General features: G+C 48.7%; 2 protein-coding genes across 6 annotated transcripts in view; one reads left to right on the top strand and one right to left on the bottom strand.

The window, feature by feature from the left end:
• Positions 1 to 3,571: 3,571 nt before the first annotated feature.
• The window catches only part of GSN (gelsolin), a 63,570-nt gene continuing 48,814 nt past the window's right edge, over positions 3,572 to 18,327 (top strand). For 2 of the 5 annotated variants that reach the window (XM_032165015.2, XM_032165016.2), the window contains exons 1-2: positions 3,572 to 3,629; positions 16,864 to 16,956. Coding sequence is in view for 1 of the 5 variants with exons in the window: in XM_032165024.2 (XP_032020915.1) it covers positions 17,848 to 17,946 (99 nt within the window). In the remaining 4 variants the exon portion in view is untranslated. Of the gene's footprint in view, positions 3,630 to 16,863; positions 16,957 to 17,571; positions 17,947 to 18,327 lie in introns of those variants that run through there. The other 3 variants (XM_058445850.1, XM_058445846.1, XM_032165024.2) reach the window with 3 other exon arrangements.
• On the bottom strand, positions 16,950 to 17,572 carry LOC116475611 (putative uncharacterized protein GSN-AS1). The gene is given in 2 exon segments (XM_032165026.2): positions 16,950 to 17,099; positions 17,102 to 17,572. Coding segments are annotated over 2 exon segments (492 nt in total). The 5' UTR covers positions 17,447 to 17,572; the 3' UTR covers positions 16,950 to 16,952.

The raw sequence follows: 18,327 nt of genomic DNA on the forward strand, positions 1-18,327 counted from the left end.
ACAGTCTCCTTTCCTTCTTCCAGCTCTGTCTTTCTCTGACCTCCACACCTTTGCTTATTCTGTGCTCTTAGCAGAAGATGCTGTTCCCTTCCTCACCTCCACTCTTATTCTTTCCATCCTTTCAAGGCTGACTGAATCCAAGCCATTGTCTTTGCTAGGCTTCCCCTCCCCTTTTCTCTGGGAAGTGCACCCCCTCCACCCATAGGTTACAGTGGGAGCAGCCAGGTTTGTGCTGTGGGACCCTGTCACTCAGGCCAGAGTTAATTAGATAAAAGGTAGGCATCTGATCCAACTTAGAATGTGGACCACAAACAAAGATTCCAGCTTGCTGTTGGTAAAAGCCATTTTATGGAAAGCAGAAATGCTGTGTGATGTGAGCAGACAGGCAGAGGTGAAAGATGGGGGAGAGAGTACTTTATGCGTTCCCTTTAGTACTCAGGTCCTGCTTGTGGTCTGATCCTGAGGCCCAGCTGCACCCCTGCCCTAGTGTTCCATGGGATATTTCAGGATCTCCTGAGAGTGATCTCTCAAGTAATCCCTTGTACAAAATCCCTGTCTCATCCTCTGCTTCTAGGGACCTACTACAAGGCATTCGATGCTCAACAAATACTTGGGCTGATAACTTCTCTTTCTGAAGCCAGCTCCAGGAGAGGTCTGTAATCAGAAGAGCTCCTGAACCGTGAAGCCTCCTGGGCTGGCCAGCCCAGGCATCTCCTCTGTGAGTTTCTCCACACCCTTCTAATCATTTAACGAGTCTCACTGGCTTTCTCTGTGAATACAATGGAAGATGGCCACCTCAAAATGGCGGCCTTGGCCTTCCGAGATCATCAGTCCTCACAGGCCCAGTTAATTAACCATGATTGTCATGTCTCAACTTCCAGCTCCAAATTCTAATAGTCCAGCTTTGTTCTGCCGTCCACTCCTCATGCTGTCAACTGTGTTTTGGGGGAAGGTTACAGTACAAACCTGGGTACAAGTGAGGGCCATCCCGTTGGGTGGGAAGAGGCATTCTCAGAGGAGAGAGCAGGTACCCCCAAATTGTCTAGTGCTTGGCCTGTGTGTGTCCTTCATTTCTTCCCAGCCTCACTCTGGGAAGGAGGTGGTCTTCTGGCAAAAGAAGATATCAAAGTTCTTCCATCAGAGGAGATCCTTATCAGCAAGACATTCACTCTGAGGTGAGGATCCAGCACAAACAGGCCTTACCGGTGCCTAGATCCAATGGGGGGAGAAGTACAAAGAGGTATCTAGAAAGGAATGAAGACAGGATACCAAGAAGACTTCTAGGCATCCATGAAAGGCAGACTTGATATATCCTGCCAGCTATAAAATACACATGTTGAGCCATAAAGCAAAGCACCAGGAGATTTCTAGAAGTTTTCCTAGAGGAGCACTCCCATGTAAGTATTGGTTATCATCATCACAATCATCATCAATCAATCAGCATCATCATTATCTTCATTATCATTTTTAATGATTCCTGGTGATACCCTGTTCCCATGTTCCTCTCCAGCCACCAAATGGAGCAATTACAGGGTTATGGGTAGGCATCTGATCCAGCTTAGAATGTGGAACCTTAGAGCTAGCTTAGAATGTGAACCGTTTTGCTCTCTTGGCCTCAGTTTCCCCATCTCTAAAGGGAGAAGTTGGACCAGATGTTCTCTAATGTTTCCTCCATTGTGATGTGGTATTCTCCAGTTCTATGGGGACACAGATTCAGAGTTCCACCTCCCTCTGTCTGAGAGCAGTTGCTGGGGCTGGAAATGATATGTTAGATAATTCCAAGGCATGTGTATACCAGGGCTTGTAATCAAAGAGTCCAGAGCCAAATAAGCCTGTGTTTTTGCTTTTCTCCCCAGCAGCCTTGCATTGGGCCCCAGGCAGCCTCTGGAGAAAGCAGAGAGTAGCAGAGACGGTGTGAGCCTCCCCACGGGGTGGATACCTTGCTTCTATTCTCAGAGAAAGTGGAACCGGGCGGAATTTCCCAAGCCAGGAAAGGTGGCAGAGTTCGACATAAGACATTGAGCAAAGAAGCGAGGGCTAAGGACTCAGGCATAGAAGAGCAGACTGCACAGCGTCAGTAGTGTGACCTCCAGAGAGTACTTAACCCTTTCTGTGGGCTTGGCCTGCTCATCTGAAAAATACACATGGTAATGCCTCCCGTGGGAGGGAGGCCAGGTAGGGAGGTGAGAATGAAAGTTGGTAATACGTGGCAAGCCCAGAGCATGGCATGAGGCATTCAAGAAATGGTTCTTGTATTTACTGGTGTTGAGCCAAGAGAGAGTGGCAGGAGGAAGAGCCAGGGCGAGATTTCCCGGGTCCTGTAGCTTCCCTGGCTGCTATTCAATGGAAAAACCCGGGAGTGAGCGCTGTGCTCTTGGATTCTGTGCTCCTTAAGCAACAGCCTTCTGATCCCCAGCACCCGGCAATTACCGACTCTAGTACATTTTACCTTGTGTTAAGAGGGAGCTTTACCCTGGCTGAACATGGGGCTGCTGCCAGCACCCAGGCTGGGAATGGACATCTCTGTCATGTGCTGCAGTCTCCTGTGGAGTGTGTGAATCCTTCCAAATTGGAGTCACGCGGCAACTCCAAAATCCCTGGGAACTCATGTGTGCACCAGGACTGTTGGGAAGCCGTCTTATGCCTTGCTGCATTATAAACGGCTATCGTCTCTAATGCATATGAGATGCTGTTGAGATCAACAAAGTATTACATTTGTTTAAAAGTGACCTTGCACTCATCTTTCTACCCAATGTGGATTTCCTCAATCTCCTAAAACAATATCTGCCATGACACTAATAAGAACATCCATTCCGTTTATGCAGAAGCCACAGTCCCTGTCATTGTGCTGAGAGTCTTTCTCACTGAGTCTTCTCAACCGCCCCATGAAGAGCAATTCAGGATGCCCATTTGACAAACGAGGAAACGGAGACTTAGATATGTGAGCTCGCTTGCCCAAAGTTACAGGACTAGTCGATGTCTGGGGTTCCAAACCAGGCCTTCTGACTCCGAGGCGCCTGCTTAATGGTCCACTTTAAGGACCAGGGATGCACTTGGCATTTTCGTTACTTCATTCGGAATGAGCTGGGAATCGCTCTTCCTCCTTATTCCCTTCGGTGGGAGGGAATCTCCCCTGCTTTGCGTGCAGCCTATGTCACTCTTCGAGGGCTTTGCCTCCTGAAGTCCGTTCTCTCCAGGGCTGAAATCTGCCTTCGCTGGTGCTAGTTGAGCATTGCTCGCTTGCCCGCCCCATCTGAGCTCATTGGCCCCAACCCAGCTCAGGAGCTGCCCTGGGTCTCCTCCCCGACCCTAGCTCTCTTCAGATCTCCCCTCCGTGCTCCGGGCCTCAGTTTCCTCCAGGGGAAAGCAGAGGGTTTGGTGCCTTCCTGCGAGGTGAAGCGAGGGGTCGTCCTGGATGAAGGCGAGCTTGGAGCCACCCGCCCTGCAGCCGACGGAAAGGCCTGGCGCTCCTCCCTACCCGCCGGCCCGGCCGCCCCGCCCCGAGGGCGGCTCCCGCCTGCGCCCTGCCCACCCCGGCCGCGCGCACCACAACGCCCCCGCCCCGTCGCCCGGAACCAGCTGAGCACAGCTGGACCCAGCAGCCGCTGTCTCCAGCGTCGCCGCAGCAGGTAGGGGAGGCGCGCGGCCCCGGCCCCGGGCATCTGGGGGTCCCGGGCTGATTTGAGTCCTTCCTCTCCCTTCCTTCCCGGTCCTATCTCGCCCGCGCCTGGAGCTCGGCCCGGCCGCGGGGGCATCGCTGGAAAAGGGCTTCCTCGCTCACTTTTCCCGTCTTCCAAGGGACCAAAGAGTATGGATGGGAGCTGGGGGATGGGGAGACGCCGGAGCAGGAGAGGAGAGGGGCCAGGCCTCCACCCCGTGATTCCACTGTGCTGCTAGCACCTGAGCTAATAACGACCCCGCCCCCGGGATGGGGGAACTGGCCCAGGGTCACCCCTGCACTTGGGGTGTCTGACCCGGGCATGCAGGCGACCACCAGCTACGGTCTGGGCAGTGACTCCGCTGGGGAGTCCACTCAGAGGACCTTTGCCTCCTGGACGATACCTATGCCTGCTCTCCTCTCCGGCTGCTTCCCCTTTCTGGGGACTGTTAGAAAGTTCTTCCTTATACTGTCTGAAATCTTAAGGCGCCTGCTACCTGTAGGTGCTGGCTCCTCCCCGGCCCTGCAGTGTTCCCTTCCCTGACTCACACGGAAGCTTCTTCTGGAGTTGAAGACAGTGATTGGAACCCCTTCTCCCTGAACCTCCATGTCTTCTGGGGTCCAGCCCCCCAGAACCTAAATAACAGCAACTTCCCTCTGGTCCAGTGCAGGCTGGCTGGTCTGGGCAGTGCCCAGGGGGAAGCCCCAGTCCTTGGAAGGCTGGGGGCTGGGGGTGTGGGTGAGCAGGAGACATTGGCTTTCTTCCTAGCTCTTTGTCTGCCCAGACATCTGCCGCTTTATCCTGTCTTCACACCCTCCTCAGAGCATGGAAGGGACCTTTAAAACACCCAGAACTCATTCTGGGCTGTCCTGAGGGTAATTGGACTTTGTGGAAGGTGGGGCCTCTGGGGAGGTGCCTCTCGCTTTTCTTTGGCCTCTGGGGAGTTTTCAAAGACTTAATCCTGTGTGTCCTGTTCTCCCAGGACCACATTTCTGACGAGGGCACCAGAACCTCTCACCGCTTTGCCCTTTACAGCGACCATAGCTTGCTAGAATCTTACCCCATCTCCATTTCACAGTTGAGAAAAGTCAAGGACCCAGAGAGTTTATGATGGGCTAATTGTCACAGGGTGAGGCAGGGTAGGGCTGGGACCCAATTCCAGTCTGCCCTTTGCGGACTCCTTGCTGGGAGGGACTCTAGCCTCCTTCTTGGGTATTCCGTTCACTAGAGGGACAAGCATTCCCCCCCCGCCCCCCGTACATACACACTTGGGGGTGCTGGTTGGTGTTTCTTGGGGCTGTTAAGGGGGAGAGGCTTGGAAACTGAGGAGGAAGGATGGGGGTGGGAATGGTCGGTTTTCAGCTCCTTTGAAACTCCATTTTTCTTTCTGGGGCCTTGCTATTTATAAATGCCAGGGAAATTGTAAACAGCCAGGGGAGCTTGGGTTGGCACTCGGTGAGTTACACAGCAGCAAAGAAGGTTTCTGTGTGAATCAGGGAAGGAAAGTTTACTCCAGAATTTTCCACAGTCCTTTTATTAGGGACTAACATGAGCCTGGAAACAGGCTGCTCCCAGGAGGGGTGGCTGCAAGGTTTGCCCGGCATGGCGTTTCCTTCCTCCCCACCTCCCTCCTTTCAGCACTTCTCTGGGCCTGTGTTCTGTGCCTTGCCCTGCCAGGGGCCAAAGAGCCTTGGAAGAGGACAGAGCTCTCTGTCCTCAACATGCTTGCCATCTATAGTGGTTGACACTTTCGTGCCATATTAAGAGTGACTTCGGCCTGCAAGAGGAGTGACTAATTTTGTCTAGGTGAGCCAGACCTCAGAATGAGTAATCATTTACCAGGAGAAACAGGAGTTGGGGGAAAAGACATTCTGAGAAGCAGGAACCACTTGTGCAAAGGCACTGAGGTTTTCTGAGCCATCCATGTGGCTAGAATGGAGAATGGGAGAAAGGAGGGGTGGTGGGAGGTGAGACTCTAAATGAAAATGGAACTAGCTTATAAGCAAAGGGTTTGGACCTCATCCTGAAGGCAATGAAGAGCTGAGAAAGGGTTTTGACAGAGCAGTGATTTTTAAAAACTCATTATTCTGAATGGCCGATGTAGGGGATGCATTGAACGAGGCTGATCTGGAGGCAGGAAGGCCCTGAGGAGGCTGTTGCATGATTCAAGTGAAGTAGAATGCGGGTCTGAACTAGAGCAGTGGCCACTGGGATGAGTCAGAGCAGCAGATTCTGGAAGCCCAGCTGAAGGTCTCAGAACCTGCTATAAATTTCATCTAAAAGCAGACAACAGGCTATACCTACTGGAGAAGGCTGCTAAGGTATTCAGCATTGTAATTTTTTTTTCTTTTTCATGAGTTTTAAAACAAAAAAAAATTGTTAAAGAATCCCTCCAAGCCCTCCTCTTTCCTCAGAGGTCGCCACTGTTAACAATGGTGTGTGCACTCCTGTCAAACACGTTGATTGGATGCCTTCACTTTTAGCCATCCAGTGACAGTGGGTCACTTTCCCCTACTCCATGTGAATAGTTTGGGTCATTTGTGACGTGGGTCATAGAGATGATTTCTGCTTGGTCTATGGTACGTTGCTGAGACACTGATCTCTGGTTTTCTTTAAGAAAACTTTTACATCCTATGTCTACGGCCTCTGGGTTTGTATATTTGCTTATCAGAGACCACGGGTGTGAGAGAAGTTAGAAGCACTGACTTGGAAATGGACCCCCAGTCTTGGTTCTTTGGGTGATCTTGGGCAAATCCTATCTCTCTCAGCCTCTGTTTCCTCATCTGTAAAATGGAGAGATGTTGGTTTGCATGATAATAATAAAAAGCTATCTTTTAACTGGGCATGGTGGCTCACACCTGCAATTCCAGCATTTTGGGAGGCCGAGTTGGGTGGATGGCTTAAGCCAGGAGTTTGAGACTAGCCTGGTCAACATGGTGAAACCCTGTCTCTACTGAAAATACGTGGTGGGATGCACCTGTAGTCCTAGCTACTTGGGAGGCTGAGGTATGAGAATTGCTTCAACCCTGGAGACGGAGGTTACAGTAAGCCGAAATCACGCCACTGCACTCCAGCCTGGATGACAGAGCAAGAATGTCTCAAAACAAAAAAAGAAAAGAAAAAAAAGCTATCTTTTAATATACTGGAAAAAAAAGCTATCTTTCAATATACTGGAACATTAATTACTTTATTGATTCCTCGCAACCATTCCTCTGAGGTAGATACTAGTATCTTATTTTACAGATGAGGAAACCGAGTCTGAGGCTGAATAACATGCCCCGGGTTGTGTGGCTATTGGGTGATGGTGCAAGGATTCCAGAGGTCTGACGACAGAGCCATAGCTATTAATGACGGCACTAAACATTCTCTTGAAAATTCTTTCTAGTCCTGGTATTAGGAGAACTTGTAAGGGAGTTTGTTATGCTTTTATGAGGGGTGGGTGTTGGTATGCAGAGCTTGGAGAGCTCAGCCCTGCAGCAGAGAGGCCTGGAGGGGCCTCCCAGGGCTGTTTGTAAACTCATACTTTCCTGTGCCATCCACAGACCCTCGAGTGCAGGTCAATCTCCCCTCCATTTCAGGGAATCCAGGCTCCAAGAGGACACAGGACTTGCCCAGCAAGGTCATGTGGTGAGGTGAGAGCCCAGCCAGGACTGGTCCCTCCTTTTCATCAATCAAGCTCATACTCTGGAAATCTATCTGGCAAAGGCAGGAAAACTGGACACTCTCCTACTCCTTGGTTATTCCCTGAGAAAATGCCAGCAGAAGCAGAGAAAAGCACGTCCCAGGGGTTATGCATTTTGGGGAGGAAGGGAAAAAAAGAGACCAGTGTTTAGGCAGCCGGGGGATGTTAAGTAAAAATATCTCCTTGCTTTCAACTGAGTGAGCGTGTGTCATATTTCAGCCTGATGTGGTTTGTGAAGTTGGAGACCACAGGCAGGCTCAGTTCCTGATGCTGGCCAGCTTCCCCTCCCCTCTCTCCCTCCCCTGCCATATGCCTGCTCTCCTCTGCCCTGCCTGGAACCACATCAGCAATTTAAGAATAGGGCAGAGAAAAGCAGTGGGTGTTGTGGGCAAGGGTGGGCAGCTGAAGGCCTGGGCTTGGGTCCTGGCTTTGCCAGCGACAAAGTGCTGGGTGACTTGGGCTAATGCATGCCTTTCTGTGGGCCCCAGTGTCCATTCTGCACTGTGGGGTGGACAGCATAATATCAGCCTTCCCAGCTCTGATGGCCTCTAAGTTGGAGGGCTTTGTGCTCCCCACATGAACTTGGGTCTGGCATGTCTGAGCCACAAAGTGAGCCTGCAGTGGTGCAGCTGGTGATTCAGCTACTGTTCTTGAATTTAATCTTTTCGGACTGAATCGATTGCCACATTTTGCAGATAAGGAAGTCGAGGCCTAGGATTCGTTTATGTATCCCATTCCCTGCTCTACAAGCAATAATGAGGGCCACCATATGTAACACACTTACTATGTATGTTCACCTTTTGCTTTCACTGTCTTCTTTAATCTTTTAACAGATCTACGAGGGGGAGATATTGACTCCATTTTACAGATGAGGAAACTGAGGCTCAGCTTAGAACAATGAAAGGACTTACATTCTCTTCTTTGAGTCTCACAATAGTCCTAGGGTTGTCATTATGTGACCCATTTTACCAGTGAGAGAACTCAGGCCTGGAGACGTGAGCTCCTTTGCCCAGGGGTCCCCAGGGGCCACACACAGCCTGTCAGGTTCCTTCCTATGCCCTCCTGCTCCTCCCTCCTCCCTTGCTTGCTCTGCCTCATAGGGAGCCTCTTCACCTGTTGCATTCAGTGCCTTGGTTAAGGGATGAGAACAGTTTTCTTCCCAGGCTGTAAAGTATCCCTGAAATCGACTCTTCCCAAGAGTGATCCAGAAAGGCTTTAAGCCATGGAGCCTTGCAGGGAACTCCAGTGAAGGGGTCGCACCAGTGGGAGTGGATTCGTTTATTCTGCTGAGCTGGCTAAGCAAACAGTCCTGTTATTTTCCAACCTCAATAAGAATATCATCGGGGCCAGACTTATTTGCCAAGCAAAGTATATATATTCTACATATGTGAGCCTTCAGGGTGGGGCTTGGCCCTTAATTTCCCTGCTACAGAGGATGTGGCTGGGCTTTGGTGGGTACTAAGTAAATACTAGTTAACTTCTTGGGTGTGTGTTGGTGATGTGGGTGGCATATGTACTTTTTTCTCCCCACCTCCAAGGACCTTTTCCCGCCACTCTTATTATTTCTATTACACTAGTGATAGAAAATTTAGAAAATAAAAATTATATATAAAAAAAGAAGTGTTGGTAACTAACCAGAGAAAATCACTGCCAACACCTGGGTTCCCTTCCTTCCTGATATTTTCAGTGCATTTTTTTTTTTTTTACCACCACACAATTATCCTATATTTATAATTGTCTGTTCTGACTTTGTTTTTTCTCAACATTATATCATAAGTATTTTTCTCATGTTATTAAGGATTCTTTTTAAATTTAATTTTTAAAAGTTTTAAAAGCATACTATACCTAAGTATATAAATGTTTATTCTAATTTAAATCTTGTATTCCAATAGTCCTGGGGATTAAAAAATGAAATAATGCTTTTTATTTATTAACAAAAAGGCTGAGATAGACAGGATTTGCCCAAGATCACCCCAAAGAACCAAGACTGGGAGTCCCCAGGGCTGTAGTTTGCATCCATAAATACAGAGAGAATAATGTTTATAATCTCAGGTATGAAAACTTCTGGTGAAAAGGTTGATCAAATGCTAGCTGTATTTCTCCCCCTTCCATGGCTTTCTACTGAGTCTCTCTCTCCTACAGGACCCTACTTTGCTCCATAATTAAGCAGCAAAGTATTTCAAGGGTTGTTCAGATTCTAGAAACTCATAGCTGCGGATGAAATAGACAGATAAGTCAGATATTGAATATAGACATTAAAAGATCTGGGCACTAGGCTGTACCCTGTTATTGTCACTGGCTCTTTAGCCCTTAAACAAGGGACTTGCCTCCTACTTTTTTTTGTTATGGTAGAAATAAATGCCCACCCGAGTTTTCATCACTCACTATTATTCTATCTTTGGTGTGCATATACCATGTTCCCTTAACGAACCTCAATTATGAAACATTTAGGCAGTTTATAAACAATACTGCGATGAACAACCTAGTGCATAATTTTTTTGTGTGTTCTTCTTTTATTATTTCCTAGAAGTGAGCCCTAGAAATGGAGTTCCTGAGTCAAAATGACACATTTTATAGCTTTTTCTTGTTAAAAAAAAATTCAGTGACACTTGTTAAAACACGGTAAGGAAGTCTTTATTCAGGACCATCGCCTTGGGTGTAGGGACCACTGCAACAGGGTCCTACAGTGAGGGAGAGAGTTTGAGCTCAACTCCTAATACAGCACGGGCGAGTGGGAATTGATAGCTGCGGAGCAGGGCGGGGGTCAGCGGATGGAAAATTACTAAGGAAGCTCAGGAATAAGGGGTATTCTTGCTAAACCGACCTAACAAAATTATTGATGAAGACAAACCAGGGTGATTCAAACATCACTGGGGGCATGGTGGAGGATGAGGAGCCTGATCAGATATCAAGGATGAGGGGTTCTGGCTAAACACTTAGCAGGATTCTTTTGCTGAAACTGGATTTTACAAGGAAGTGCACAGGTGGGCCTAGGAGAAGGTTCAGAAGCCTGGCTAAAGTTTGGCCAAGGAAAGAATCTGTGTCATGCTAAATTTTGCCAAATTTCTGCTCATGAAGGTTATAGTAGTCCTTATTCCTACCAGCCATTGGTGAGAATGGCAGCATTCTTTAGGAGCATCTGAAGCTGGTTGTAAAAAGCTCAGCTGTCCTGTTATAGAGTACAGTGACCATTTTCCCAAAATGTTACATTTCATTCATTCATTTGGCAAATACACTTGCACAATTCAGCAGCAATAAAGAATAACAAGTTAAGATCCCAGGCCAAAGAAGCAGAGAGAACTTGGTTCTCCTTCCGGTTTATGTTTTGCACTTGCCGTAAGACCTTGAGGACATCACCTCACTGAGTTTCATTTTTCTCAGCTATATAGTTAGGGCTTCAATACCCACTTCACAGAATTCTACAAAGTACCTAACACGATGCTTGGCCAGTGCAATCGTGTGGATGCTGGGAATTTGTATTATCTCATCTGACTCCAAAGAGCCCTGGGAAGGAAGCAGGTAGGGACAGATCCTTCCCGTTTCATGGACTCAGAAAAGAAACGGCCATATTTCTTGGTGTCCTGAGCTTCACTTCAGGAAGTGGTAGTCCAGAGGAACTGTATCGTTCAGAACGGAGGTAAAACGGGCTTTTGTGGGCTAGCCTGTACCCATCCCCCTCACACCTCCCCTCCCGCCACAGTACCTGTTTCTCTTGGAAGGCAAGTTCCCAGTTCCAGTGGCAGCCAGAATTCTTTCTATACTCTTTTAGAAGGTGGGAGATGCCTGCCTAGCCTGTTCAGTGGTCTTAAAAAAAGACCATGAAATTCATGGTTGCATAAAATATAGTTTTCATAGATTTAAATTGCATTTTAAATGCACTAAGGCTTCATCTTTGAGCTTTTCAGAAATGTGAGATTTCAGGCTCCACCTTTAGGGTTGCCTTATTTAGCAAATAAAAAACAGCGTGCCAGTTAAGCATGAGTATGCCCCTTGGAATGTTTGGGGCATAATTATACCAAGACATCTTATTGTCTTTCTGACATTTAGATTTAACTGGGCATCTCATGTTTTATCTGGCAACCCTACCCACCTTGGGCCTACCGAATCCAAATCTGGATTTTCACAAGATCCCCATGGAATTCGTATGCAAATTCAAGTGTGAGAAGCATTGCACTGGGAGCCTCGCCATCAAAGCCCAAAGATGAATCCTTTTTGTAACGAATCTGTTGGTAAAATAGAATGCACTATTTATAAAGAGCCTGATTATTCCCAAATCAACCATTTGCACACATCTGTGTGTTCATGCGTTAGGTTTTCTGAATACAGGGTACCCTTGCACTGTTGTCAGCTGAAGGGAAGAATTCTTTGCTTTGGTGAGAAGCCCTAGCCCCTCTCAAGGACCTATTTTCCTCATCTGTAAAATGGGCTACATCCTTAGCATCCGTGCCAGCCTGTGGTGACCAGCTGAGGTGGCCCCAAGGGGATGCATGGCTAGGGCCCACACCAGGTCCCTCCTCAGCCTCCTCACAAAGGACTGAAGGGCTTGGCTCTGTGATCCCATCTCCCAGAGACTTTGGTGTGACTGTGGTGACCCTTGGCATAGGGCACCCCTCCTGACTGCCTCCTTATCTCAAAACTTTCCAGACCATGACTTTTATAGCAGGGCTTTAGGAATCACCTGGCTCTATCCCCTCACTTCATGGCTACAGATACTTGTGCCCTGAGAGAGCAAGTGAATTTCCCAAAGCCAACAGCAAGCCCTCTGATTGCTGCTCTACCAAACCAAAATGATTTCAGTTCTCATGAAACCTAAGGCCTGACTAAGGAAGATTAAGAAACCTGGTGGTGGTCGGGTCCTGTAGTGGGGTGGGAGGAGGGGGGAGGGATAGCATTAGGAGATATACCTAATGTAAATGATGAGTTAATGGGTGCAGCACACCAACATGGCACATGTATACATAGGTAACAAACCTGCAGGTTGTGCACATGTACCCTAGAACTTAAAGTATAAGAAAAAAAAAAAGAAAGAAACCTGGTGGTGGTCATACCCCTAGTTTGTCTTGGTTGTGTGGTCTTGGGTAAGTCATTTCTCTCTCTAACCTATTCCCTGCCCCCACCCCTCCATAATATGGGGAATAGCACCTTTTCCTGTTCCCCTAGGTCTACTTTCTACCTGGCTAAGATCCAGTGGTAGATCTTGGTCTGTCAATTGGTCCTACAGTGGAATGCTTTATGAAGTCACTGGTACATGTGTTAGGTCAGAGACTTAATACCATGACATCATGAAAGATGTCTTTAGACCCTTTCTCTCCTCATTGCTAACAAAGATTTTGTGAACTGTGTTTCAGCTGGACAAAAAAGATGTTTAGAGCATTCTAAGATTGCCTGAGATTTTTATTAAAGTGCAGATTCTGGTTCCGCAAGTCTGGGGTGGGGCCTGAGGCTCTGCATTTCTAGTGATGCTGATGTAGCTGGTCCAGGGATCACACTTTCAGTTGTAAGATTTGAAATCAATCTGTTATTAATGGAGAATCAATACTTACAAGATAAGGGACTTAGGAGGCAAGTCCCTTGTTCAGAGCTAAAGAGCCAGTGACAGTAACAGGGTCTAGCCTGGAGCCCAGATCTTTTAATGTCTTGTCTTCAATATCTGACTTATCTGTCTATTTTATCTGCAGCTATGAGTTTCTAGAATCTAAACAGCCCTTGAAATACTTTGCTGCTTAATTATGGAGCAAAGTAGGTCCTTCTTTAGGAGAGAGAGTGACTCAGTAGAAAGCCATTGGAAGGGGGAGAAATACAGTTAGCATTTGATCAACGCTTTCACCAGAAGTTTTTATACTTGAGATTATAAACATTCTTTCTGTATTTATGGATGCAAACTACAGTCCTGGGGAGGCCCCAGTCTGTTTTTGTATGCCTCTGAGCTAAGAATGGTTTTATAGTTTTAAAGTGTTGTTAAAAAACAACAATAACAAACAAACAAGGAAGAATATGCAACAGAGAGGGTGTGTAGCCTATGGAGCCTAAAATATTTACGGTCTGGCCTTTTACAGAAAAAGTTTGCTGACCCATGATCTAGAGTACCCAAAGATTTGCATGTTCTTTTTTTTTTTTTTTCTAGTCAGCAAGAGGCCCAGCCTTATAGCTTTGAAATATAGTGAGGTCAAGACGTAGGGGAGGCAGCCTGCGTTGGTGGGAACTGCCCAGACGTCTTAGCTGTGTGACCGTGAGCACATTAGTTTACCTCTCTGAGCTTGTGTGCTAGCTTCGCAAAATGAAGACAAAGATTGCTGCCTGGTAGAGTTATTGTAACGATGAGATATGATGCCTGTAGAGTTTAACGCTTGGAAGGTGCACAGAAAATGATAACTATTGTTATTAGGGGTGGCCATTTGAACCCTTATGGCATTAATGGACAGATATCATGTTACTCCCATCAGGTCTGAAGGCCCTCCCAATGAACTGGGAGCAGTCTTTTAGGAGAGAAAAATACTCTGCTCCAGCCTCCCCACATCCCACCCCCAGAGCAGAAAGCTCCTTTTTAGCCAGCTAGACAGACAGGGTTCCGTGGTGGCTTGCACACTTTCATCGGGCGAGCTCTCTCCCCAAAGGCTGGCCTTTACACAGCTGAGACTATTAGAAGGCGTCTTCTGTTCCTATGTCCTAAGATATGATTCAACAAACAGGCACGTAGTGAGAGCCCCGGGCTGGGATTGTGAGTGCTGGAATGAAACCCTTCTCTTTATGGCTCCATCTGGAGTGTGTGGGCGGTGGACTAGAGTCAGTGGTTTTGCCGACCTTGTTTTTAAGCTGCTGCAGCCTTAAGGTCCAAAATGGAAAATAGACCAACTTGGAGTCAGCTGGAGCTAATTCTAAACCTGGTTGAGTTTGAAAACTCGGAGGCTCCTGGGGTGTGTCTGAATCTCAGGGAGAGTGTAATGCTTTTCTTGCCCATAGATGGCAGCATCTGCACTCTTAGCCGGTTCTGCGAATGTGTGTGTGCACGTGCACGTATGTGTTACACACGTGTGCACGCATGGGAGTCATAGTTTCTTACTTTGTTAAATCTTGAGCTGCGGTGGTCCCAGCCCTAGGCCAGGCTCTGGGATACACGGGAGCAATTGGGGAGGCTGACTTGCAAATAGACTATTACAGTAGAGTGTGACCGGGCAGACTAGGGGGTGTGGAGGTCTGTACGGAGACTACATGGAGGACTCAGGAACAGAGTGCCATTGCATCTGGCTGGAGCCCGGTGGGGTATAGTGGAAGACAGGAAGCCATGAGGGCCAAGGCTCAAGGAGTTGAAGAGGACAGGTCCTGAAGAATGTGGAGAGGTTTGTTAAGGATCTTGGACTTTATCTGGGGCCATAGTGGAGCCATGGTAGAGTCTGGGCAGAGGACTGGCGTGGTCTGGGCCTGCTCTGAGGAGGATGCATTGTAGGAGGGAGAGGATGCAGAAGGATCAGTTAGGAAGGTTCTGCAGTCATGCAGGCGAGAGGTGGTGGGGCTATGGACCAAGATGTTGGCATTGGGGTGGAGAGAAAGGGGGACACTCTGGAGGCAGTCAGGGGTTGAACTAGCAAGACATGATGATACATTGGAGGGGAGAGTGACAGAGCAAAAGGGATGAGGTGGTGTGTTGAGGAGGGTGAGGTCCTGGTGTCTGGACTGGTCCACCGGGTGGATGGTGGATGGTGGATGGTAGTGCTGTTTGCCGAGATGAGGTGCAGTTGGGGAGGAGCACGTTGCACTTGGGAACAAGTGCGGCACCACCATGTGCATCTGAGGATGAGAGCGCAATTTGGGGTGTGTAGAAAGAAGGGGGGCTGGATTTGAAAGGCTCATCCTCACACAGAGTTGACAGAGTGCAGGAGGTCATTAGTCATTTGCAAAACCCAACTCTGCTTTGGTCTGTCCCTTGGAACCAGGAAGTTTCTGCCATAGTCTTTGAGAAAGACCCACAGAAGTGAGCACCAGGTCCTGCAGCCCAGATAAGTGTCTGGCCTCTGACCTCTCTGGTTTTGGGTACCGTGACTCCACTTCCGTGGCTGTGTCCTGTGTCAGTCACAATGCACAAGTCATCAGGACTGTCTGAACCATTTACTGTCAGCCTGAGAACAGGGCTTGTTTGTGTCTTAATCCCAGGAGCCTGCACGGCCCTGCCATCTTCGGGATCTTGGACTCTCCCCTTGGCTTGGGGAAGCTGGTTTAGGCAGAGAAATTTTCCAGTGTGGGCAGGAGCCAGTTTGCTCAGCTTCCCTCTGAATGTAGATGATTGGAATTCTTAGTGGCGAAGAAGGGTGAAGATCCAAGTTGTTCCTGAGAGGCGGGAGGACTGAGCTGCATACTCCACGATGAGCTGATGTGGGATGGTCCTTTATCCACTCATCTAGCATATGTCCACTGGCACTGCCATTTGCAGGGCACATGCCATGCTGAAGCTTCAGAGGTGAAGCAGACAGAATCCTTGCCTCCAAGGAGCTTACAGCCTAGAGGGAGAGAAAGTCCTATCACCAGACACTGATAATGCAGTCTTGCTCAGCAGTAGTGCATTAGAACAATAATAGAGTGATGCTGAGGCACAGAGCTGCGAATATGACATATCAACAGGGTGGGTCCCCAAACCGCACATGTGCAGGATGAGAAAGATACAATGTGCAGGCAAAAGACTTAGAAATTTAATTATTAATAATCAGGGTAATAATTAGAGTAAACATATGCCTTGTGCAAAACCCTGAACATGTTTTATCTCATGGTAGGTTCTAATATTATCCCTCTGAACAGAAAAGGCGACTGAGACTCCAAGAAGTGATGTAGCTTGCTCAAGTTACACAGTTAAGTGAGGGCCCAGTTTATATAACTTCAGAGTACTAAAGTACAGCTCTGAAGTTGACTGTAAACTGAATTCAGCCCTGCAATAGGGCTGCCTTAAATGCAAATGGGATTTTAGGTGCAATTAATGGAAGCATGATATCTCTAATGAAGGAGGTGAGAGTCCTGCTCTCCCTGCCCTGGGTAGAGCTTGACTGATTGTCTAATTGTGGGTCTTGTGCTGTCAGTAGGGACAGGGTTCATCTGGAGCAGATCAGGGAACAGGGTGAGCGAACCGGAAACCCTGGTCTCAGGAAGAGCTGGAGGAAAGGGGGTGCACAATTTTTAGAAGACTTGAGGGGCCCAGGATCACTGTCTTCAAATCTCCAAAGAGCCATCAGGAAAAAAGGGGACAGACCTGTTCTGGCTGACCCAGAAGGAGGCAGAGCTAGTACCAGCAGGTACAAGGCATAAGAAGAGAGAGATTTTAGCGCATCCTTAGGACAATTCTTTTACCCAACCAAGCCCTCCAGCAGCAGGTCTTGCAGCCTTGGCAAGTAGTGAGTGCCCTGCTGCTGGATGTGTACAAGTACTGATTGTGTGACCCCTGGTGGAGGGGAGGAAAGGAGTTGAAACATCAAATAGGGATTTGACCAGATGACTTTGAACTCCCCCTGAGGCTGACATTCTTGTGCCCTTTGTTTACAGGTGGTGCTCTTAGCTCTCTTTGTCCAGTGCTTCGGCCTTGGTCCCAGCGCCTTCCCACAAAGCAGCACTCTTCACCCTGCACAGACTTATTAGGTAGGTACAGCAAAGCAAACACCTGTCCTCCTCTTAAACCCCGCCCTGGCTGCCCAGGGAAGCCTGGAGGGGACTTCAGTGGTGGAAGCAGCCGCAGTAGCCACAGTGGATTCAGTGGGAGTCCCTGAGGTCTTCCTAATAAGGCGCTCAGAGTGCGTCTCTGCTCCTTTCCCGTCTTTGAGAGGGAGGTCAGGCGAGAGTGATCTTCTGGGGAGGAGGCCGGGACTGGGCTCGGTGCCCGGATGCCTGGCTCCCACCCTGGCCGTGCTGCTTGCTTGCTGTGTGACTTTAGGAGAGTTGCTTTCCCTCTCAAGGCCTTGGTGGCTCTTCTGTAGAAGAGTAGAGTCCCCATAAAGAGGAAGTGCAGGAATTCTTCCCAGAGGCTTTGGAGAGGTGAGAAAAATGGGGGTCTATTTGCCAGTTCTCCAGACTTGTTGACCAGAGGAGGAGCACCTGAGATGTGTGAGTCATGGGGAAGCGGATGAGTCATGCCCGATGGGGCCAGCTGGCAGGGTGGGGCCCACCTGACTATCAGATTCACAGGTGACCTGCTGAAGTAGGCAGGGAGGTGGGGGGAGGAGTGCAGAGTCCTGGGCTGGAAGCCAGGAGACTGGCTCACCTCCCATCTTCAGCCTCGGTTTCTCCACCTGTAAGATGGGTGCCTTGGTCTCCCCCTACCCACCTAACAAAGCTGCTGTGTGGACCCAACGAGCTTGTAGATGCCAAAGGGCTTTGTGACCAGCGAGACAGGAAGGATCACTACTAGGGGGAATCGCCCAGCTTCCAACACCCAAACAGAAGTGAATTTCTGATGAGCAATTGTGCAAGAACCCAGGAAAACACCCCTCCAGCCCACGCCATCCCTTTTCTGCCAAAAGGAGAAGGGGATGAATGAATACAGGACTTACGCGTCTGCTGTGGCCCAGCTGGCTTCCAGATGGTGACATGAGCCACCCACAGCCGGAGCTGTTCCTCTTTCCCAAAGCTCAGGTGAAAGGGCTTTTTGATGGTCCCCAGGATGTTGTGCCCCAAAAGCCAGGGATTCCCAAAAGGCCTGCTGGGCCCAGAAAGGTGACTCGCCCCATCAGCCGCTACCCAAAGGTTCTACTGACAAAGAGGTGGCCCTAGTGCTGCCCTAATAGGAGGACTTGAGGGCCGGGTCTTGGCTCTGATGAATCTGCCTTTGAGACTGAGCCCTGATAACTCCAAAAGCCAAGTTGCCTCAAAGTGATCTGTCAACAAAAAGAATGTTATGCTCTGTTGATGCTTTTGGTAACTATGACACAGGGGCCCTGTCTTCCGCAGACCCTGCAGGGTCAGGCTGGCATAGGCCCAGCTGAGCACCCGTCGCCTGAGAGTTTTGCTTATTCA

This window comes from Hylobates moloch, unplaced genomic scaffold, assembly GCF_009828535.3.
Source record: "Hylobates moloch isolate HMO894 unplaced genomic scaffold, HMol_V3 SCAFFOLD_10, whole genome shotgun sequence".
NCBI classification, from domain to species: domain Eukaryota; kingdom Metazoa; phylum Chordata; class Mammalia; order Primates; family Hylobatidae; genus Hylobates; species Hylobates moloch.